The following is a 25,682-nucleotide window of genomic DNA, read 5'->3' as shown; positions in this document are numbered from 1 at the left end:
ATTTTTAATTAAATCACAAAATGCCTCTAGTATACATATAATATTTATTATCATTTATTTTTTCAATCTCACTTAAATTAAGAGTAAGAAAATATACAGTGTGTATCAGACCTCAATACAATACAATAATATCACAAAACAACTAATAATTCCTTATGTAAACATAATGTCTGAAGACTGTGGGGGCTCCTTTGCTCTTTTGTTTAAATCACTTTTGCAAATTTATTTGCATTTAATCCAATGTTGCATTGTTTTGCAGTTACTGATGAATGGTACAGTGTTTGCAAGAATGTCCCCTGGACAGAAATCAACTATTATAGATGAATTTCGAAAGCTGGAGTAAGTATTACAGTGATTAGTGCTAACTTACCCATCTATGAGGGTGTTTCAATAAATAAGGTAACAAGACCTCTCAGTGCATAAATTTATTCAACTTGTACATACAATATGTATAATCAATATTATGGCCTTGGCACAGATTGTTTTTCCACAAAGTCCCCATACTTGCCTAAGCATTTGGTCCAAAGGAACACCAAGGCATCTATCCCAGTTTAGAAGAAACCAGTTTTAAGGGGTACATTTACTAAGCAGTGATAACAGCGGAGAAGTGAGCCAGTGGAGAAATTTCCTCATCAACCAATCAGCAGCTCTGTATCATTTTATAGTATGCAAATTATAGATGTTACTTCAGTGCTGATTGGTTGCCATGGGCAACTTCTCCATTGGCTTACTTCTCCGTTCTTATCACTGCTTAGTAAATGTACCCCTAAGTTCCTAAAGCCAGAACATGATGGCTTGCTTTAACTTCACCATTGGTTGCGAATCGCCTTCCACCCAAATGCTTCTTTAGTGGTTCAAAGAAATGGAAGTCACTCAGTGTTATGTCAGGGCCGTAGGCAGTGGCAAATTTCCCACTAGGCACATAAGGCACATGCCTAGGGACGGCACTTGTTAGGGGGTAGCACTTTGATGTTTGTGTTGGTACTGTCAGCCCGAACTGTACCAGTAAGTAACTGCTAAATATTTCCACAGTACTGTACCATATTCTATCTTGATTAGTGTGTAAATGGGTAGGATATGCACATACTACCCCTATAAGCTGTCCTACTTAGTAGCTATGTATACATAACATAATTAAAAAAATAAAAAAGTCATAGTGGCTATCATCAAATCAGAGCTTACAACCAATCAGTGAAAATAATAAAATTAGGCAAGGGGGTGGGGATGGAGGCATTACTGTTGTGCCTAGGAGTGAATTTGACCCTGAATCCACCCTGGCCATAGGGAGGATGGTCCAGTACCTCCCAATGGTAGCGCCATAGCTACTGCTCATATTGAACATCTGTTCTGCCATTATCTAAGGCAGTGCACCAAACCCAAACCTGTTTTTCCATGATGACGTTATCACTGTACACCTCGTGAACTTGGGGATGAATTTCAGCAGCTTATGTGCCATCTAGCTGCAGAAATGTGAACACACTATGCACTTCAATGTTTCACCATGTTTGAGCGAGCCCTGCCATCTTACCCCTGATGTTAGGACTGTATGACTGATATGAGGCACAGTCTGCTGACTGTGAGGGGAAGAGGTGATCTGCCTGCTCTGGCCTGCCGGGAAATTAGAAAGATAATCATGACCCAGTGAAGCTACAGTAATACTAAACCAGAGATATAATATTTTGATTCACTGTGGAGAAAAATTATCTGATGTGCTTTGTACTGTATGTGTTCAGCTTTTGAAGTATTTCCTGTACCTTAGTTGGAATTCATATAACCAGTTAGCAAAATAACACCTTTCCAAACATTTGATAAATTACGCCTTGCAGACCAAATCTCCCTCATTCTGCACATATATTGTAAACATTTTTGACATCTTGTTTTTGGAACATTCCAGATTTATGGTTCCCACACTTGTATTGACAAGTTCAGAATTTGGTGGTGTATTGACCAGTTCCAAATTTTTGCTACAGACAGTAACATTTTGGCAGAGAAACACTTTTCTTGGTGCTTTATAAGTAATATACATTTTCAAACAAAAAAGTACCACATGAACTAAAGATGGCACCAACTTCCCCTCATTCTTATGATTTATTTTCTGCCATGAATCATTTTCAAATAATTAATATTTTAGGCAGTGATAGATTTAGAGAACAGGCAGTTTCTAGACACAACATTAGTGGCAGCCCCGTCACCCCTCTAACCAGTTTTAGTATTTTCAGTACACTAGGTTATAAGCAGGGGCACACGTGGGGGGGGCATGCATTGGAGGGGTTGTTTAGAGTACCCAGAAATCCCCTCCCCTGATGGGCCAAATTATTTTTTTCTGAGATGGAGACAGTTGTTTCTCTATCTCAACATTAACCGCGCTGTGATCACAATGGCAATCGCTACCGCAGCTGCAGGGAGCTCTGATCTGCAGAGCATAGTCTTTGCACAAGGAAGAGCGTGGCAGCTGCAGCACATGAGCCATCTCAACGAAAGCAGTTCCCTCTGCACCTCACAATATGATATATGCACCATATGCAGGGTATGAGGTGGCACCTAGATGCTTGGTTTATTAACTTTTACTAACAGCAATAACACAAGTTGATACCTGGTAACAGTTTTTCAGTCTAAAATGTCCTAGTTACTACAAATTATTTTGTAGATACTGGAAAATTTCAGTCTGATAATAATAAATTAAGCATCTGAGTGCTGCCTTCAGCAACTGGATACCCGTGACATGTGCCTCATGTGTCTAATGGGAAATTCACTATTGTTTTTTTAAGACAATTTAAAAGCCTAATTCAATGAAAGGAGTGTTCCTAAATGTAAAGAAATTGTATTTTTCATGATTAATTTCAGTTTTGCAGAGCACACATTTGTCCTTGGTGCACTTCCAGTTTGGAGAGGTATCTCCTAAGGATGGACAATATATGGGCTCTAAGCAGACCCATTAAGTGTAGCAGTGCAAAATCAATGTTTTTTTTCTTTACTATCTGAAATTCCTGTACCACTTTGTAGAGAGCTAGATAAATAGACTCTCATCACACACATTCCTCCAGTGCAAGAGGGGAAGTGTGTGTGAGTGTGTGTGTGTGTGTGTGTGTGTGTGTGGGGGGGGGGGGGGAGGGGGGGAGAGAAAGAGAGAGATATAACAATAGTGTCCTCACAATAATTAATGTTTTAAAAAGGTTACTGTTTCGGCCTCTGCACTCCTCTATCTCCATTCATTTTAACCATATAATCTCACTGGTACAAATTCCAATCACCAATGGCTGTTCTAATATTGGTAGATAATAATGCATCATAATAATAATAATAATAATAATAATAATACCTTACAGTAGCCACAAACACTTTCCGAGAACTAGCCACAATTGTTATTGCGCTACCATATATATATATATATATATATATATATATATATATATATATATAACTTATATATGAATTGTTCTCACAGTAAGGTGATCTGTATCTTTTATTTGAAGTCATTATATGTAGTTTGTTTGAGTTAGAGGCCCTAAATGCACTGTGCTAAGTAATGTTTCAGAGCCAGGGCCAAATTAACAGTGGGGCACATGAAGGCATCTTATGAGAGGAGAGAGGCCCATGTGACATCTCTCTCTGGGCCTTCTCCTCTCTAGCTAGCAGCGCAGTGGGACTCTGAGCACTAGGATCACTAGGAGAGCCTAGTGCTGTACCAGAGTCCAGTGTGCATGTACTGGTCTCTGGAAAAATGGCGCAGTGGCCATTTTCCAGGTGATTTTCCTACTGCACATATGCAAAGCAATGGGAAAATAGCCAACGTGCCATTTTCCCGGTGATTTGTTCAGTGCTGCTGCCACTAATGTGGGACTCTGGAGGGATAAGTATTCAATTTATGGGTGCAGGGTGCACGGTTTGGTTCCCGCTGGACCCAGGCGTCTGTCTGCATCACACATCTTGCAGTCATCATAGCATATGGGACTACAGAGCCAGACATCCACATAAAAATATCCACATCATCATGCCAGCATGATGACCAGCTGCTCAACTAGCCCCACATTCGGCCATAAATCATAAGTATTACAATTATATGTCTGTTTTCACAAAATAATGTAATTGCACAGGTCACACCTCTTTGATTATTTTAAGCCCTAGGCCCATGTGCCCCTTAATCCTTTATAAATAAAGGACAATAACATAACAAAGGTTTGCTAGATAAATATATATATATATATATATATATATATATATATATATATATATACAGGGGTGACGTCCGGCACTCTCATATAGATAGAGCAACAAGTCTGGGTGCCCTTCCAAAGGCAATATAGAATACGGTGTAGCGGATGGCACTCCAGCATATAGATTAAATCAAGCAAGAAACCAAAGTTCCATCCGCTACACTGTATTATATATATATATATATATATATATATATATAAGAACTGGCAGGCTCGGCACTCACTGTTGGGCACTGATTTACTTGCTGCGGTGCCTTCCACGAATGTTTCCATCCATAATAGTATCTATGAAGCAGCGGCACTCAGCAGACTGATTAGGAAAAAAAAGCCATTTATTCCGGTCCTACGCCGTTTCGGGGGTGTACCCCGTCTTCAGGGACAAAACAGTACAAGTACAAATGCTAACAAGATCAACCTTTTATACCCACCCAAATAAGTACTCATAAATGATTAGTGTGTGATGTAACTCACCTGTCCAGCGCCGCCCGTCGCCGCCGCGTCTGGTCGCTGTGTGTATATGACTCACATGGATGACGTCAGCGGTCAGCGCCAGACAAGGAGATCCAATCAAACAGTTAGTGTAGGTGTTACTAAGCAACCACTGTGAATGTAAACATATGAAACAGGTTATTCGTACAATCCCGTGCTGATTAAAACAGAGCTGAACAAAGCTCGCATTAAATGTGCCAATAACCCTTAACTACTGAAAGCTATCTATTTTAAAAACAACTAACATTAAAAACACAGGATAAACGTTCCTAACGGAGAATAGGTTTTAACAAATAAATTTTAACAAATTTTAACATGGATTACGATAGTTAATATATAGCCTATTGCCTAATATAACTGGATATAACTACAGCAATGACTATACTGGCTATTCACATAAGAGAATACGTTTATCCTCATCAAATTGATATAGTAATACTAATAACGATAATTACTGTACTTTATAGAAATCTCCCTAATGCTGTACCATGGAGCCAGGAATTATGTGCACCATCTAGGCCTATTTCATAAAAAACACTGTAGTCCTAATGTTTCATTCAGGCCTCCAGGAGAAATAGTGTTTAGAGTATGTATCCATCTACTCTCCTTCTGCATCAATAACTTGTTACGATCCCCTCCTCTGTGTAGTGGGGGTACATGATCTATAATTATGGCTCGTATGCTGGCAATGCTATGCTTCGCTGTCAGGCAGTGACGAGCCACCGGTTGTTCACTCAACCCTTTCTCGATAGCCTGTTTAATGGCGCTTCTATGTAGGGCCATTCTTTCACGGAATTGGCGTTGCGTCTTTCCGACGTAAGCCAAACCGCATGGGCATTTCAACATATATATGACATGTGTCGTGGTACATGTCACCCTATGTAAAATTTTGAACGATTTGCCCGTATGGGGGTGAAAAAAATGTGAACCGGTAAGTAGTGTGTTGCATGTTGAGCACCCTAAACAACGGAAGCATCCACACTTAGGTCTTAAAAAATGGGTTTGTAATTGTTTAGTGAGTGGGTATACATCGAGTTTTACTACTCTATCTCCTATACTAGAACCCCTTTTATAGCTGGGTAATACCCTGGTATCCAGGAGTGCTGGAAGGGTTTTATCTGTATTTACAATGGGCCACAGCTTTTTGACCCTTTGTGTAATCCCAGGAGACGCTGCTGAAAATGTATTGACCCATGGTATTTTCTGTATTTGATTTTTTTCTGCCGGGTCGCTTTTGTGTAATATCGAATCTCGGGAGAGACTCATAACTTTGTTCCTGCTGTATAATAAATCTTGTTTAGGATACCCTCTTTGCTCAAATTTATGGACCATCTGGTCCAATGCTGGTTCTACCGCAGCTGGATCTGAAATAATCCTTTTAGCCCGTAAGAATTGTGATTGCGGTAGTCCCTTACGTAAAGGTAGGGGATGTGCGCTGGTATAGTGCAAAAAGGAATTGCGGTCTGTGGGTTTGAGGTATAAGGATGTATGCAAATGACCTGCCTGTAAAGAAATGTTAACATCAAGGAAATGTATAACACAGGGTAACATCTGATATGTGAATTTCACAGGACTCATGGTGTTATTATGCTCATTAAGTAAGCACTCCAATTGTTCCTGTGGCCCTTGCCAAAAGATAAGCAGGTCGTCTATGTACCTCTTATAGAAGAACATAGATGGTATGTAAGGTGTACCAAAAAGTGTACGTTCAATGGCATACATGTACGCATTAGCGTACGATGGGGCCACTGGGGACCCCATCGCACAGCCAGAGGCTTGTAGGTATATTCGGCCATCAAACGTAAAATAATTACGCGTCAGAACCAAGGTGAGTAACTGCAGGAAAAAGTCTACAGCTGGACCCTGATAATTTGGATTGTCTGTAATCAGATTGCGGACAGCCTCCACACCTGCATCATGTGGGATGCAGGTGTAGAGGCTAGTCACGTCTGCACTACATAACGTTAGGTCTGTCGGTATTGTATCCATGACTTGCAAATAATTCAACAGTGTCGTCGTATCTTTAAGATACGACGGGATCTGTTGAATACATGGGTTCAAAAATGCATCCAAAAAGATGGCTATGGGGTAGTATAGAGAGTTTCTGGCCGAAACTATAGGTCGGCCAGGGGGATTAGTTAATGATTTGTGTACCTTTGGTACTGTATAGAACAGTGGTGTCTGTGGAAACTCAACTGTCAGTGCTTTTCTCTGTTCTACTGTCAACACCCCTGACTCACTAGCCTGTGTCAAAATGCCATCCAATTCCTGTTTAAATTTCACTGTAGGATCAAATGATAAAAGGCTATAGGTGCATTGATCAGACAATTGGCGTTTGCTCTCCAGAATATAGTCAGACAAGTCCTGTATCACTATAGCTCCCCCCTTGTCTGCACTTCGAATGACGATGTCTGTCCTTTTTGAAAGGTCATGAAGTGCTGAATGTTCTTGTTTGTTCAAATTGGAGTAGTATGGTTTAACCCCTTCTTCATGATAAGCCAACTCTGTTAGACGAGAGAAAGTCCTAATGGACGGACTATTAGTTTTAGGGTCAAACTTAGACCTCGGTATTATCTTTTTAAGTTTGTCCGGAACAGAAGACGATGCTATAGAGTTGGCACTAGTTCCAAAGTGCTCTTTCAAGCGTAGAGTCCTATTGAATTTATAGTTCTCCACTTTAGCAGTAAAGGGGTCAGGTTTAACGGTCGGAACAAAAGTAAGTCCTTTGGATAGGACCCTGTTCTCCTCTTCTGTTAGAGGACTAGTTGACAAATTTATGACTAATTCTGTTATTGGCGCGGTGGCCGTCTTGCGTTGTAGCCTTTTGTTCTGCCCCGCCCTCCTCGTCCTCGTGGGGGCTTCGGTGGGATACCTGATCGGGTGGCCATGCCTAAAGGGTAGGCGGCATTTCCCAATGTAGCACTATTACTGGCTTCTCCCTCACTGGCTGTAGTGCTCGTTCCAGATTGGTCCGAGTAGTTCTGTCGACGACGATATCTCCTGTTGAATTGAGGGCGTTCCTGTGTGGTGCCAGTGTTGTTCAGCCAGGAGTAGACCCTACGTTGTTGGTAATCTTGTTGTACTTTCACTAATTTTTCTTTTTTATATTTAATAAGATCATTCCTATATTGATCCATATGAGCCTGTAGTTTCTCGACCCAGTTTGTGCTGGTATCCTGTGCCAATGTGGCTTTATGTGCGGTCTCAAACATAGATAACTGCTCCTTGATAATTCCAAGTTCCCGTGTTGACTCCTCCACTACCAATAATAGGAGGTCCATGGAACACTTGTTTAAAATAGCTACCCATTTACGACAAAAAGGGATGCTATAACGCCCTATTGTGGGGGTGTTCCGGATCCTGAAACCTCGTGGAATCTGATTATTTCTATAATAGTCAGACAAGCTGATTCCGTGGTAGGTGAAGTCGCACTCACGCTGTTTGAGTTTCAGCCACTGTCGATACAATTCCTCCTTTGATGTAACCTGTGGGTCATCATCTAATTTTCTCTTTATCAATATGGCCTGGGCTTCGGCATCTGAAAAACTGAAGCGTTCTTTGGCATCCGCTTGTGCCAATTCCCAGGCTGACTCCATGTCAGTATTAGCGTCAGTCATGCTTGTAGAAAGTGTTATATCCAACACTTTGCTGACTATTCATCCGTGTACGTCTTCACCATATAATACTGTGTGATCCAAGAGTCCATATATTGGGTATTCAGGTGAATGATATACCAATGTAAAAAGTCCCTTAGGTGCCCTAGCCAGAGGATTCCTCTAGCATCTGTGGCTCAGATGTATGCAGAGAGGTTTTCCCATATGTAAGAACTGGCAGGCTCGGCACTCACTGTTGGGCACTGATTTACTTGCTGCGGTGCCTTCCACGAATGTTTCCATCCATAATAGTATCTATGAAGCAGCGGCACTCAGCAGACTGATTAGGAAAAAAAAGCCATTTATTCCGGTCCTACGCCGTTTCGGGGGTGTACCCCGTCTTCAGGGACAAAACAGTACAAGTACAAATGCTAACAAGATCAACCTTTTATACCCACCCAAATAAGTACTCATAAATGATTAGTGTGTGATGTGACAGGTGAGTTACATCACACACTAATCATTTATGAGTACTTATTTGGGTGGGTATAAAAGGTTGATCTTGTTAGCATTTGTACTTGTACTGTTTTGTCCCTGAAGACGGGGTACACCCCCGAAACGGCGTAGGACCGGAATAAATGGCTTTTTTTTCCTAATCAGTCTGCTGAGTGCCGCTGCTTCATAGATACTATTATGGATGGAAACATTCGTGGAAGGCACCGCAGCAAGTAAATCAGTGCCCAACAGTGAGTGCCGAGCCTGCCAGTTCTTACATATGGGAAAACCTCTCTGCATACATCTGAGCCACAGATGCTAGAGGAATCCTCTGGCTAGGGCACCTAAGGGACTTTTTACATTGGTATATCATTCACCTGAATACCCAATATATGGACTCTTGGATCACACAGTATTATATGGTGAAGACGTACACGGATGAATAGTCAGCAAAGTGTTGGATATAACACTTTCTACAAGCATGACTGACGCTAATACTGACATGGAGTCAGCCTGGGAATTGGCACAAGCGGATGCCAAAGAACGCTTCAGTTTTTCAGATGCCGAAGCCCAGGCCATATTGATAAAGAGAAAATTAGATGATGACCCACAGGTTACATCAAAGGAGGAATTGTATCGACAGTGGCAGAAACTCAAACAGCGTGAGTGCGACTTCACCTACCACGGAATCAGCTTGTCTGACTATTATAGAAATAATCAGATTCCACGAGGTTTCAGGATCCGGAACACCCCCACAATAGGGCGTTATAGCATCCCTTTTTGTCGTAAATGGGTAGCTATTTTAAACAAGTGTTCCATGGACCTCCTATTATTGGTAGTGGAGGAGTCAACACGGGAACTTGGAATTATCAAGGAGCAGTTATCTATGTTTGAGACCGCACATAAAGCCACATTGGCACAGGATACCAGCACAAACTGGGTCGAGAAACTACAGGCTCATATGGATCAATATAGGAATGATCTTATTAAATATAAAAAAGAAAAATTAGTGAAAGTACAACAAGATTACCAACAACGTAGGGTCTACTCCTGGCTGAACAACACTGGCACCACACAGGAACGCCCTCAATTCAACAGGAGATATCGTCGTCGACAGAACTACTCGGACCAATCTGGAACGAGCACTACAGCCAGTGAGGGAGAAGCCAGTAATAGTGCTACATTGGGAAATGCCGCCTACCCTTTAGGCATGGCCACCCGATCAGGTATCCCACCGAAGCCCCCACGAGGATGAGGAGGGTGGGGCAGAACAAAAGGCTACAACGCAAGACGGCCACCACGCCAATAACAGAATTAGTCATAAATTTGTCAACTAGTCCTCTAACAGAAGAGGAGAACAGGGTCCTATCCAAAGGACTTACTTTTGTTCCGACCGTTAAACCTGACCCCTTTACTGCTAAAGTGGAGAACTATAAATTCAATAGGACTCTACGCTTGAAAGAGCACTTTGGAACTAGTGCCAACTCTATAGCATCGTCTTCTGTTCCGGACAAACTTAAAAAGATAATACCGAGGTCTAAGTTTGACCCTAAAACTAATAGTCCGTCCATTAGGACTTTCTCTCGTCTAACAGAGTTGGCTTATCATGAAGAAGGGGTTAAACCATACTACTCCAATTTGAACAAACAAGAACATTCAGCACTTCATGACCTTTCAAAAAGGACAGACATCGTCATTCGAAGTGCAGACAAGGGGGGAGCTATAGTGATACAGGACTTGTCTGACTATATTCTGGAGAGCAAACGCCAATTGTCTGATCAATGCACCTATAGCCTTTTATCATTTGATCCTACAGTGAAATTTAAACAGGAATTGGATGGCATTTTGACACAGGCTAGTGAGTCAGGGGTGTTGACAGTAGAACAGAGAAAAGCACTGACAGTTGAGTTTCCACAGACACCACTGTTCTATACAGTACCAAAGGTACACAAATCATTAACTAATCCCCCTGGCCGACCTATAGTTTCGGCCAGAAACTCTCTATACTACCCCATAGCCATCTTTTTGGATGCATTTTTGAACCCATGTATTCAACAGATCCCGTCGTATCTTAAAGATACGACGACACTGTTGAATTATTTGCAAGTCATGGATACAATACCGACAGACCTAACGTTATGTAGTGCAGACGTGACTAGCCTCTACACCTGCATCCCACATGATGCAGGTGTGGAGGCTGTCCGCAATCTGATTACAGACAATCCAAATTATCAGGGTCCAGCTGTAGACTTTTTCCTGCAGTTACTCACCTTGGTTCTGACGCGTAATTATTTTACGTTTGATGGCCGAATATACCTACAAGCCTCTGGCTGTGCGATGGGGTCCCCAGTGGCCCCATCGTACGCTAATGCGTACATGTATGCCATTGAACGTACACTTTTTGGTACACCTTACATACCATCTATGTTCTTCTATAAGAGGTACATAGACGACCTGCTTATCTTTTGGCAAGGGCCACAGGAACAATTGGAGTGCTTACTTAATGAGCATAATAACACCATGAGTCCTGTGAAATTCACATATCAGATGTCACCCTGTGTTATACATTTCCTTGATGTTAACATTTCTTTACAGGCAGGTCATTTGCATACATCCTTATACCTCAAACCCACAGACCGCAATTCCTTTTTGCACTATACCAGCGCACATCCCCTACCTTTACGTAAGGGACTACCGCAATCACAATTCTTACGGGCTAAAAGGATTATTTCAGATCCAGCTGCGGTAGAACCAGCATTGGACCAGATGGTCCATAAATTTGAGCAAAGAGGGTATCCTAAACAAGATTTATTATACAGCAGGAACAAAGTTATGAGTCTCTCCCGAGATTCGATATTACACAAAAGCGACCCGGCAGAAAAAAATCAAATACAGAAAATACCATAGGTCAATACATTTTCAGCAGCGTCTCCTGGGATTACACAAAGGGTCAAAAAGCTGTGGCCCATTGTAAATACAGATAAAACCCTTCCAGCACTCCTGGATACCAGGGTATTACCCAGCTATAAAAGGGGTTCTAGTATAGGAGATAGAGTAGTAAAACTCGATGTATACCCACTCACTAAACAATTACAAACCCATTTTTTAAGACCTAAGTGTGGATGCTTCCGTTGTTTAGGGTGCTCAACATGCAACACACTACTTACCGGTTCACATTTTTTTCACCCCCATACGGGCAAATCGTTCAAAATTTTACATAGGGTGACATGTACCACGACACATGTCATATATATGTTGAAATGCCCATGCGGCTTGGCTTACGTCGGAAAGACGCAACGCCAATTCCGTGAAAGAATGGCCCTACATAGAAGCGCCATTAAACAGGCTATCGAGAAAGGGTTGAGTGAACAACCGGTGGCTCGTCACTGCCTGACAGCGAAGCATAGCATTGCCAGCATACGAGCCATAATTATAGATCATGTACCCCCACTACACAGAGGAGGGGATCGTAACAAGTTATTGATGCAGAAGGAGAGTAGATGGATACATACTCTAAACACTATTTCTCCTGGAGGCCTGAATGAAACATTAGGACTACAGTGTTTTTTATGAAATAGGCCTAGATGGTGCACATAATTCCTGGCTCCATGGTACAGCATTAGGGAGATTTCTATAAAGTACAGTAATTATCGTTATTAGTATTACTATATCAATTTGATGAGGATAAACGTATTCTCTTATGTGAATAGCCAGTATAGGCATTGCTGTAGTTATATCCAGTTATATTAGGCAATAGGCTATATATTAACTATCGTAATCCATGTTAAAATTTGTTAAAATTTATTTGTTAAAACCTATTCTCCGTTAGGAACGTTTATCCTGTGTTTTTAATGTTAGTTGTTTTTAAAATAGATAGCTTTCAGTAGTTAAGGGTTATTGGCACATTTAATGCGAGCTTTGTTCAGCTCTGTTTTAATCAGCACGGGATTGTACGAATAACCTGTTTCATATGTTTACATTCACAGTGGTTGCTTAGTAACACCTACACTAACTGTTTGATTGGATCTCCTTGTCTGGCGCTGACCGCTGACGTCATCCATGTGAGTCATATACACACAGCGACCAGACGCGGCGGCGATGGGCGGCGCTGGACAGGTGAGTTACATCACACACTAATCATTTATGAGTACTTATTTGGGTGGGTATAAAAGGTTGATCTTGTTAGCATTTGTACTTGTACTGTTTTGTCCCTGAAGACGGGGTACACCCCCGAAACGGCGTAGAACCGGAATAAATGGCTTTTTTTTCCTAATCAGTCTGCTGAGTGCCGCTGCTTCATAGATACTATATATATATATATATATATAAAATGTAAGATGAGCTAATTAAGAAATTATTAACATGCTCGTACTTTCTCTGCTTGCTCAGAAATAACCTGTTTTGCTGTTACATACTTATTGTTGTGTCACAAATTGCAAAAATGGTGATGAATAAAAAAAGTTAAGTTAATGAAGTTAATGAAGTTAAGTTAATGAAACAATCAATCATGTTTTCCAGCTACTACGTGGGAATGTGCGGAGATGGAGCCAATGATTGTGCCGTAAGTTCATGTAAAATTATAGTATATTTTTACCTGTGATGGACCATAAGTAATGGAATTTTAATTATTATAATGTACAGTGCCCCATTTTCCAGTTGCCAGGGATCCAGGATTGAAAAATTCTCAATCCAGGGATTCCTGGGATACCCGGGATTGAGCTGGTAAAGTTTTTTTAATATTTTATGTGACCCCCCGCCCTTTCCCCAAAAGGAATAAAATAACTTCATGTCCTCCAACCAGCCCAGCCCAGGGCCCACAGTGACTTAATCGCCTACTGCCTCCTCCAGCCCAGAGAATCCACTCCAAAAAGAACAGCAGACACATGTCAGCAGCAGCGGGAGCACAAGTACCACCAGTGCACTCCCGCCCCATCACTCCAGTCTCAGCCTGAGCCCTGACTCCCAGCAGCAGTAATGATGAGCCCTTGAGCTCCTTTCTGCTCGAGCTGCAGGGCAGATGCCGGCACTGCAGTCCTCCTCCGTGGCTGAAGGGATGGGCCAGCGTAGGGCTGCTCAGAATGACCTCTGACTTCACATCAACATACAGCCACACAACCAGAGCAGCTGAGCAGCATCTGAGCGAGTTCTGTAGGTGCTCGGCGCTGTCCGGCATTAAAACCCCCACAAAAAAGCGCACGTGCTTAATGATACCAAAATCCCAGGATTGGGACTAGGTTATTGAAGGGAAGAAAATAAGATTTTTTTATAGTATACAAGGAGTACAAACTAAAGTCACCTGTGCCCTATTATTTCTATCCTAAATCCTGGACTGTTAGAGTGCCTTGAGAACTGTGGTTAGGAATTAGTGATATACAGTAAGAAGCACAGCTAAATTCATTGCATAAACAAGAAACCACAAAGACGAGTGTATATAGGGCCTTATTCAGAGATGGATGCAGCCACTGCATTCGCATACAGCAGCCATGTCCATAGGGACTGCACGCGCACACCGGCCATAGTGTGCATGCACAACCCTTCACCATGCGGGATGCGATTGCATGGTGATTAACAAGCAACAGGCGTTCGGGGGCTTCGTTGCGGCGTTGGGAGGGAGGAGATCGGGAAATGCAGGCGTGTCATGGCCATTTTCTGCACCAGCCTATGATGTTGCCTACATTTCCTGCATATGGAAACATGGGGACGATGCCCCTGCCTACGCAGCCAGGCAGCGCAGGCAATGGTGTTATTCGAATGCAGCATGCAAGAGCAAAATCTGCAACCAACTCTGAATAGCCCCCATGGGGCACTAGAAGAACATTAACTCAGTGTAGGCCCAGTTGTAAAAATTGTATTAGTATTATGTCATGTATTCAGTTATTGACTTCAAAGGGAAAAATTATTGAAACGTAACATTTATTAATATCATATAAAATGGTTTGATATCTCAGTATAACGAGACAGTAAGATAGGTAGGAAAAAACTGAGTTAAATTAGGTTTGCACTCAGTCAGGCTGTCTGTGTTGTGTCTGTTAGTAGTGTAGGTAGCAAATTCAGTATTCTCACAGAGAGTAAATAAATGGTCTCTAAATAAAATACATTCTTATTAGTCTCTTTCTTATTTTTATTTCTCCCCAAACCACAAGTGTTCCCTTGTATAATATGGAGGATCATGTTATTTGTCTTATTTAATACATTGTAATTTTCTTATCCAATAGACTGCCTAATTACCGTAAATGAAAATTGCAGGAAGTTATTTTACTCTCCAATTAAAATACTTCCAAGGCATATAATTGTTTTATATTCTCCCTGGAACACTTATAATCAATAATGTAGAGAGATATAGGGGTTGATTCAATTCGGCAACTTAAGAATAGTGCCGGGAATTAGCTCCCGACGCTATTCAATTTAGCTGCTAGTTACCCGCAATTGTCGGGAATTCTTCTCTCATCCCCGGGGGGGTGAGAGAAGAAAACCGACAAAAGTGCTGCCGCGCGGCCGGCGCGAGGCTGATTCTGTCGGGAATCAGCATCGCCGCGGGTAGTTAAGTCGGAGAATGCCCGTTCTCCCTACAAAACTACCTGTTAAGTCGGCAAGAACGGGCTTTCGCCGACTTAACTTTAGCTGAATTGAATAGCGTCGGGAGCTAATTCCCGGCGCTATTCTTAAGTTGCCGAATTGAATCGACCCCATTGAGTTGTAAAATGTAAACTTGAGAAGTCCTGTGTATAGACACAGGTTTTGCGTAAGTAATTAATTCAGTTGTTATGTTGTCTTCAGTTAGTGAAATATATATAATAATCATCTTCACTGAGTTTTTAATAAAGAAGAAATTCTTAAAGTGTGTATAATTATCTAATTTGTATTGAAAATATATAGTAACACTAACACACTTATTGGATTCTCCTAACTGCTGAGTTGAAGCTAATATTCTTCTATCTGCAATATAATGACACTATTACAGGTGTGTATGCACAGCGATGATGGCTGACATCGCTGGGCTGAAAATTGCACAGTGCATACACACTGAGCGCTTTTCCACCCTGCCCAGCGATGTCAGCAGGGGTGAGCGGCTTTCCATAGCAGGACGCTATGGAAAGCCACTCACCCCACCATTCATCTACTGGTAATACCAGCAGATGAACGGCGGCTGCCGGCGATGAAGCGGGAGCGCGCATCAGCACTCAACGCTCATTGCCGGGGAATACACACTGGGCGGTTTTGAGCTGAAAGCAGCTCAACACACCAAAAGTGAGCTGCTTTCAGCTCAAAATCGCCCAGTGTGTATGGGCCTTAAGTGTGTACCACAGTATTTTCAATTCATTAAACAAAAGTATATATTTTAAGTAGCTAATGTTGCTACATTATTTCCTTTGCTTAGGTCAGTGGTTCATAAAGTCTATAATCAGCACGCCAAACAATCATGTTTTCCAAATCAACTGTAGTGGATCTTTAAAATGTGACAGTTAGGCACATGTTAGGTGGCCTGGACCACGCTTCAGAAACCCCTGGCTAAGGCTGACTCTCAGGAAAGGATTTCTGATACTGTGCAGTTGGTTCAGTGTTCCATGACACAGCTTCACTGTTAGCTTTAATAGTATTGATATAACAAACCCTGCAGTGGCTATTTAAAATGTTATATTACTGGGATCCGGTCTCTAGGTCGACAGTTACTAAGTTGACTGCTATTGGTCGACAGTAACTAGGTTGACAGGGTATCTAGGTCGACAGGGTCTCTAGGTCAACATGTTCTAGGTCGACAGGTCAAAAGGTCGACACGAGTTTTTCACAATTTTTTATTTTTTTGAACTTTTTCATACTTAATGATCCACATGGACTACGATTGGGAATAGTAACCTGTGCCTTGCCCGAAGCACAGTGAGCGAAGCGAGCTATGTGAGGGGACATGGTGCACTAATTCGGGTTCCCGGTCGCTGTAACGACACCAAAAAAAACATAAAAAACTAATGTCAACCTTTTGACCTGTCGACCTAGACCACGTTGACCTAGAGACCCTGTCGACCTAGAGACCCTATCGACCTAGTTACTGTAGACCAATAGTGGTCGACCTAGACACTGTTGACCTAGTTACTGTTGTTGACCTTCCAAACCACACCCTATATTACTATAGACATTACAGAGACATAGTATTAGCACAGTGACCCAGTGTGACCATGCCAATATGCGTTTCACTATGTGAGCTTTATCAAGACAAGCCGGGCCGCTCTCCAGCCAGGGTTTGTATACTGCCGGTAATTGCTGGAGAGCATCCTGACTTGCCTTTATAAAGCTGACATAGCAAAACGCACATTGGCTTGATCACACTGGGTCATTGTGCTAATAATATGTCTCTCTAATGTCTATATTAACTTAACCTTTTAGGTAGCCACTGGAGGGTTTGTTATTTAACTATTGAAGCAAACAGTGAAGCTAACTGTGTCATGGAACACTGAACTGCATAGCATCAGAAATCCTGCCCTGACAGACAGCCTAAGCAAAAGAAACAGTGTTTGCTGAATTAAAACACTGTGGTCTAGATTTAAGAGCATCATTAATTTGCAGATAGAAGAATATTAGCTTCAATCCAGCAGTTAGAATAATCTAATAATAATAATAATAATAATAATAATAATAAGTGTGTTCCTGTTACTACACATTTACAATATAACTCGGACAATTATACACACTCTAAGGATTTCCTCTTTATTAAAAACTCAGTGAAGATGATTATTATATAGATTTCACTAACTGAAGATTATTCTGTATAACAACTAAATGAATTACTTATACAAAAACTGAGTAGGTACTTTACACAGGATATCTTACCCAATACTATTAGCATATTAAGTGGTAATAATTTAGGCCCTCATTCAGTAGATAAATAAGAATAGATTCTATTTAGAGACTGTTTTTCTCTATTTTCTCTATGTGATATTTGAATTTGCTACATACAGTAATAACAGACACAACAGAGATACCTTGACTTGGCCTTTTTTAATTTTCCTGTTTGTTCTGTCTTAAACACTACTTTCTATATATTTTTATTTAAAAAAACCCACAAGATTAAAACCGAATAAAAAAAATGTCACTCTCTTATTATACTGAGGTATCAAACCCATGATGTTAACTAGCTGGAGTACCCGGCGTTGCCCGGGATTTTAAGAATGTCTGTTTCCACAAATAAATGTAAATATTAAACACACAGTATAAATAACATTGTAGATAGCTGAATACCCGTGCCGCGCTACGGGATGAGGATGTTATATTAGAATGATAGTTCGTTAATTTACATTGGTTGGAGAGCTAGTATACAGGCATATCTTGCTTCCCTGACGCACTATGTGTAGTCAATATGGAAATGCAATAGGAAATTCACAAAGCGCTACCTGAGTGGCAGTCAGAATAAAAACAATTGAGGGGGATCCTCAATACCCCTAAAGATGAACACTGTGACACAAAGATAAGTGGTCTTTGTGTAGTGTTCATCTTTTTGCTCCCCTGCTCTTCCCACTATACAACTCTCAGTCTGGGGCTTCCTGCTGCCTCCATTCCCCTCCTCACATCATGTCAGTGTCCCTGTGAAATTCTTGATTTTTTTTTTTACAGTAGCATATCATACATGGGGGAAGGGGGGGGGGGTCCAGCAAATCATACATGTGAGCTGTAGAAATGTTTTTGTCTACTTTATATATAGTATATATATTGTATATATTCTGTGGTTTATATTTAGGTTTTTAATTATTACTTTGAAATAGGGTATAGTGCTTGTATCCTTTTTGTAGCTGTTTATATCACTTGGTACATAAATAATCATCCAGCTTTTCTTTCAGGCTCTGAAAATGGCCAATGCTGGGATTTCATTATCCATACAAGAGGCCTCCGTGGCTGCACCATTTAATTCTCTCCTCACAAATATTCAGTGTGTGCCAGAATTACTAAAGTAAGCAATTTATTCCCTAAACACACATAGTATATCCAGTAGTTGTGGGCATTCCTCAACAACACTGAAGCAACATATATTTATATCAAAAAATTATTCAGTATTCGGCAGTGGAGCAACTGTGCCATTTTTAGAATAACAGTGATTTTAGGGCCATACAGGCATACACTGAGGCCTTCTGGACCTAAGAAAGTCCTAGATAACATATTGTAGCAGGGAAGACTTTTTAGGGAGCTTTAGCAAGTTTCAGAGAATCCTAACAAATATGGCATTAATAACACCATGGAGGAGATGTATCAAGCCGTGAAGAGGGATAAAGTGGAGAGAGATTCCAACCAATCAACTTTTACAGGCTGTGCTAGAAAAATGACAGAAGCTGATTGATTGGTACCTCTCTTTACTTTCTTTGTCTACAAGGATTGCTACATTTCCTCCTCTTCCCCTATGACTTACCTCACAACATTGTTTAGTGTTAAAGAAGCAAGATAAGCTACTGTAGCTGCATGCAGTGTCATTGGTCATCAATGTGTGCACAAAAGGGGGCATATTCATGTAATATATTTCCTAGTAAAGGCGCATGGGTCACCACTGTCCACCACTGCCCCACCCCCCTCTGTCCACTGCTCTCAGAGGTCCTCCTCTTCTACTGCTAGGGTCTTTCTCATCTCCTTAGCAGTGAGAACCTTTAGATCAGTGGCATATCCTAGATCCCATTGCATTTTGTATGCATTTCCTATTGCATATGCATTTTGGAGACCTTAGAAAACTATATATATACTGCATATACAGTATACAAATTTGAACAATTAGTTAAAAGTAACAACAAAGGTTTGTATAATATTTATGTTTTTCTTGTTACAGGGAAGGACGAGCTGCCCTTGTCACATCTTTCTGCATGTTTAAATACATGGCTATGTTTGGACTAATTGAATATATCAATACATTGCTGCTTTACTGGGTATGCTTGACGTTATAATTTTCTCTGCATTTATCTTGACATTTTTTGTTTTAACTGTATTTATGTAGTTTATACTGGTAATAATAATATTTTTATGCCTCAGCATCTCAGGAACATCATAGCTCCACACTCGCAAACCTTCAGTGACATGGAGGTTCAGTATTAATGAACACATTTAAGAAGCTGCTGGCTGCTGCACCTACTTGTCAGTGGCCCATGCCTAGTATGAATTAAGTGTATAAGACTGAATAAGTGACATTGTTATTCAGTGTTTTATGTGTCACTTAAATCTTGGCAACTCGGGTGACTTGACTACATTAATTTGCTCGGGTTGGGTATGGCTGACCGGAGCAGGGGATCCCAGCGGTCAGCATACTGACCGCGGGATACCGGCAGCAGAATGCCAGCGGGGGGGGGGGGGGGGCAATGAATGAAGCCCCTTGCGGGCTCGTGGGAATAGTCCCTGTTAGTTGGTATGCCAACTGCCGGGATTTAGAGGGGTCGGGATGTAGCCGTTGGTATTGTGAGTCCGCTGGTCACATAACTACATACTATTTGCTCAAGTGGAAGTACCAACCCTGCTGTTTCCACATTATCGGGGGTGAAAAGTAGCATAACAGCAGATAATTCCTTTCAATAAATGTTAAGTGTGCTTATTCTACAACAAATATACACATTGTAATATGTTCTATGTCTCCCAGGAACAAAACATCTTTGGGAATAATCAATTTCTGGTCCATGATTTTGCAATCATGTTTGTCATCTTCTTAACAAGTGAGTAAATATGTTACTACCACAAACAAAACAAAAAGAATAAAAACTTTTAATAATGTTACTGTAGTAATTTTTAATGGATGACTCAGAATTTCCTGATATAAGTTTCATTGTCAGCTTTCTTTAAACTTATTCCTTTAACTTATTTTTTTCTGATTTCATTTTGCTTTAAGACCTACAGCAACAGAGTACAAAGAAATGCTGCATGTAAGAAAAATGTGTAATTATTAAAGTGTATGTGTCACAGAGCTGATATACTGTATATTATCTGAAAAGTTATATTACTCTAAAGGGGGGTACTCACGGAGCGATCGCTGCTTAAAAGCAGCGATCACTCCGTGTGTATCCCTCACAGCGATAGCGATGCACAGCCCGCGCATCGCTATCACTGGTGCTAGATTGGCCTGCATGCAGGCCAATATAGCAGGTCGCTCACTTCACCCGCTGGGTGAGGTGAGCGACCCCCCATCTCCCCCCGCACGCTCAGCACACATCGCGCTGTGCTGAGCGGGGAGAGAGCTGTATGCTGAGCGAACCACTCAGCACACATCTCTCCCCAAATCGGCCTGTAAATACAGCCTTTAACTCTACACTGTGGAGTATGTTGTATGTAAACACAATTTTGCTTTTACTGCAAATTTTACTTTTTTCAGTGTGAATGTGCATCAAAAATTCATAGCTATGCCGTCTAAAACACATTACTGTGTGCTAACAATCCTTTGCCCTAAGTGGGCTGGCATGGGGGTTGTAGCAGATGTGTAACCATAGCCTAAGGGCCCAATCAGTGTCAGACTGGGGAATGAAGGGCCCACCGGGGAAATGCAGTGGTAGGGGCCCATTAGAGGCTTGGCAAACCATTAGTGCATAGTCTGGGCCCCTTGATAAATAATATATATAGTAAATACTGCTAGTGCATGCATGATAATGTTCCAGAATAATAACAGCAATGCATTGTAGAAAATACACCATAGTCCTGTGCAGTATTCATAATGTATAAGTGAGAGGGTGGGCCCCCAGGCAGTGGGGCCCACCGGTGGTTTCCCCTGTACCCCTATGGGCCAGTCCGAGCCTGGGCCTAATTCAAGGTTGATTGCAAAACAACATTTTCCTCTAATAGGCAAAACCATGTGCACTGCAGATGGGGCAGATATAACGTACAGAGAGATTTAGATTTGGGTGGGGTGTGTTGTAACTGAAATCTAAATTGCAGTGTAAAAACAAAGCATCCAGTATTTACCCTGCACAGAAACAACAAACCCAAATCTAACTCTCTCTGCACATGTTACAGTATATCTGCCCCACCTGCAGTACACATGGTTTTGCCCATTAGAGGAAAATGTTGTGTTGCAATCAACCTTGAATTAGGCCCTAAGTACAGTAAGGGCTTTGTCACATAAAATAAATCCTATGCTGACCACAAGACAGAGGTGGATCACTTGCAGGTTCTCACCCAGGTGAAAAATAGGAACTAATACTAATTGTGATGATGATGATGATGATGATGATGGTGATGATGATGATGATGATGATGATGATGAATATCTGCTTCTTATTAGCTGGCTGTGCCTAAATCCCTAAAGGGGGGTACACACACGGATAGATCGCTTAGACATTAAGCACGGATCTCTACGTGTGTTGGATGCCGGAGACAGCGATGCATGCCAAATCTAGTGAGATCTCTCATGTCAACCCCCCCTCGCTCAGCAAACATCGCACTAAGTGCTGAGCAGGGGGAGAGATGTGTGATGAGCGGTCTGTGCTAGGTCGCTCAGCACACATCTCCCCCGTGTGTACGGGGTTTTACACTAGTGCTACAATCTATTTACTTTATCACACGGTGATAATAACTGGTCCACAGCAATGAAACATATTCCCATTTGATGTCTCAAAGGAAAAGGTGACAGATGTCATTATTGATTTGAACTTAATTTAAAATTTGGCTTTGAGTCTTTTTCTAATTTTCTTTGACATGGTGAATACAACTTTATGAGTTACTATTAATACTATAGGGACATGTACTGTATTGTGTTGTATGTTTTAGCATTTTTAGTTACCAATGTGAAACCACATCTCCTAGCATAAAGCAAGTGCACATGCTTCTGTTCACTCCGGGCGTTAAGGAGGTGCATAGTAGTAATGGTGGATTCGGTAAATATGTTTAAAAATGAATTAGATACATTTCTAACTGAAAATATATCCAAGGATATGGCATATGAAAGGAATATATTTTAGGAATAGCTCAAATTTAGTTGTTAAGTAGACTTAAAACATTACTTCAAAAGGGTCATTATAATAAACTTTAGCTACAGTAAATTCAGAATAGTGTAAGGATTATAATACAGGTTAAACTAAATGGCCAATTTGTCTTTATTCAACCTCATTAACTTTGTTAGTATGTTATTATATGTAGCTGAGCTGGGCAGATCATGCGTATATTACCAGCTCAGGGAGCTTAGCAAAACTGTAAAAGATGCAAATTCCATTCAAATTTTCACAATCCCCCTCTATATGTACAGTATGCAACATTGCTAACCATTACTTATTCCATCTTCTCTTACAGTGAGCTCCACACCTGCGTACCATAAACTTGCACCGTACAGACCGCCAGGCCAACTGATTTCTCCATCTATGCTTTTTTCTGTTGTCTACAATGTTTTCTTTACAATAGCCATGCAGACATATGCCTTTCTCATAGTCCAGGAGCAGTCATGGTACAGCCGAGATGACGTTTTTAGGTAAATCTTTGACCATTTATTTATTACTGTGTGTCTGCACTGTGTAGCAGACCATTGGAACTGTTTCAGGCTACACTTCTGTTTGACCCTTTGCTACTGTTTGCCTTCAATGTGTATCAGACCCTTAGAACTGCTTCGGACTACCCTTCTGCCCACATTTGCTAAAGCTGCTACCTGATCCGGAATTGTATTAGAGAATAATTCTTGCTTATTCCACATAATCCTAGAAATGTATTATGCTTGCTAATACCATTATCTGTCAATCATCTCTGTCTTATCTACGTTGCCTATTTTCTCCGGTCTTCCTAGAGCTTCTCCTATTGAGGTCCTTCTCTGATTTATAGAGGCGAGTGGATGAAAGTGTTATGTTACGTTTAGAAGAAAATTATATATATACACTTAAAGATAAATTATTAGATCTTAAGAATTGGACGTAGCGCTTTTAGCCACAAAATCTGTCAGTAACTAGGCTACCTACATTTAAAATACCGTAGTTACTATGATCTTTATCCACCTTCATCCATTGAAAAAAAACAATTGTTGCATAACATGTTTATGCAATCGCCACTTCAATTATAAGTAGTGATGTGCACCGGACATTTTTCGGGTTTTGTGTTTTGGTTTTGGATTCAGTTCCGCGGCCGTGTTTTGGATTCGGACGCGATTTGGCAAAACCTCACCGAAATTTTTTTGTCGGATTCGGGTGTGTTTTGGATTCGGGTGTTTTTAAAAAAAAAAACTAAAAAACAGCTTAAATCATAGAATTTGGGGGTCATTTTGATCCCATAGTATTATTAACTTCAATAACCATAATTTCCACTCATTTCCAGTCTATTCTGAACACCTCACACCTCACAATATCATTTTTAGTCCTACAATTTGCACCGAGGTCGCTGGATGGCTAAGCTAAGCGACACAAGTGGCCGACACAAACACCTGGCCCATCTAGGAGTGGCACTCCAGTGTCAGGCAGGATGGCACTTCAAAAAAATAGGCCCCAAACAGCACATGATGCAAAGAAAAAAAGAGGCGCACCAAGGTCGCTGTGTGACTAAGCTAAGCGACACAAGTGGCCGACACAAACACCTGGCCCTTCTAGGAGTGGCACTGCAGTGTCAGGCAGGATGGCACTTCAAAAAAATTGTCCCCAAACAGCACATGATGCAAAGAAAAAAAGAGGCGCACCAAGGTCGCTGTGTGACTAAGCTAAACTACTATATATACTGCGCACAACTAAAATGCACCACAGGTATAGAATGTAGATGGATAGTATACTTAATGACGACACAGAGGTAGGCACAGCAGTGGCCTTCCGTATCGTACTGCTATATATAGTATACTGGTGGTCACTGTGTCAGCAAACTGCAAAACTAAAATGCACCACAGGTATAGAATGTTGATGGATAGTATACTTAATGATGACACAGAGGTAGGCACAGCAGTGGCCTTCCGTATCGTACTGCTATATATAGTATACTGGTGGTCACTGTGTCAGCAAACTGCAAAACTAAAATGCACCACAGGTATAGAATGTAGATGGATAGTATACTTAATGACGACACAGAGGTAGGCACAGCAGTGGCCTTCCGTATCGTACTGCTATATATAGTATACTGGTCATAGGTGTGCGCAGGGGGGGTTCCTGGTGCGCACAGGCACCCCCTAATGTCTGGCACCCCAATCTCACATGCCTGATGCAGCGATTGCCGAGCAGGCTGATTACTGTCCCCTCTGCGCTGCACCCTGTCAGGATTGCATTACTGACCGGACGCCTGGGTTAATCAAGGGTGCCACTGGCACCGGCTTTCAAACTCCATGTACAAAAACATGCTCGCACGCCCTCCTGCCACATGCCCACCTCTCTCCTTCTATGCTATGCCAACGCCAGCCACTGATGAGGATCAGCATGCAGCCAGCTTTCCTCTTAGGAAAACAAATTCAATACTGGCAGGCGGTCGGCAGCAGCATTGACACGTCACTCGTTTTTATCAGCAGCAGCAGTACTAGTCTGTGACTGTCAGTGTCAGTGAGTGACTGACTTGTAAGTAAGCTGCTGCAGCTTGCAGGAGAAAGAGAGGGGGAGCCAGACCAGGCTGAGGAGGAGCAGAGTAATTTCAGTGAGTGCCATCAGGGGTGTTTGTTTGGTGCACACCACAACATCTGACAATGTATCTGCTTTATTAGGATTGGTACAAGGGTGGATATTTTATATGCGTTGACCATCAATAGATGGTGCTAGACACGCCCATAAGGCGGTGCTAGACACACCCCTCCGATGGTGCACCCCCTAATAAAATGTGCTGCGCACGCCTATGATACTGGTGGTCACTGTGTCAGCAAACTGCAAAACTAAAATGCACCACAGGTATAGAATGTAGATGGATAGTATACTTAATGACGACACAGAGGTAGGCACAGCAGTGGCCTTCCGTATCGTACTGCTATATATAGTATACTGGTGGTCACTGTGTCAGCAAACTGCAAAAC

General features: G+C 41.5%; 1 protein-coding gene across 1 annotated transcript in view; it reads left to right on the top strand.

The window, feature by feature from the left end:
* The window catches only part of LOC134910902 (probable cation-transporting ATPase 13A4), a 104,434-nt gene that overhangs the window by 61,976 nt on the left and 16,776 nt on the right, over positions 1 to 25,682 (top strand). The window contains exons 21-26 of the mRNA XM_063919290.1: positions 260 to 339; positions 13,310 to 13,352; positions 18,619 to 18,728; positions 19,590 to 19,686; positions 20,388 to 20,460; positions 23,021 to 23,195. Of these exons, the coding sequence (XP_063775360.1) occupies positions 260 to 339; positions 13,310 to 13,352; positions 18,619 to 18,728; positions 19,590 to 19,686; positions 20,388 to 20,460; positions 23,021 to 23,195 (578 nt within the window). The remainder of the gene's footprint in view (positions 1 to 259; positions 340 to 13,309; positions 13,353 to 18,618; positions 18,729 to 19,589; positions 19,687 to 20,387; positions 20,461 to 23,020; positions 23,196 to 25,682) is intronic.

Source organism: Pseudophryne corroboree, chromosome 4 (assembly GCF_028390025.1).
Source record: "Pseudophryne corroboree isolate aPseCor3 chromosome 4, aPseCor3.hap2, whole genome shotgun sequence".
In the NCBI taxonomy this organism is placed as follows: Eukaryota; Metazoa; Chordata; class Amphibia; order Anura; family Myobatrachidae; genus Pseudophryne; species Pseudophryne corroboree.
This window is presented reverse-complemented; position numbering and strand designations above follow the sequence as displayed.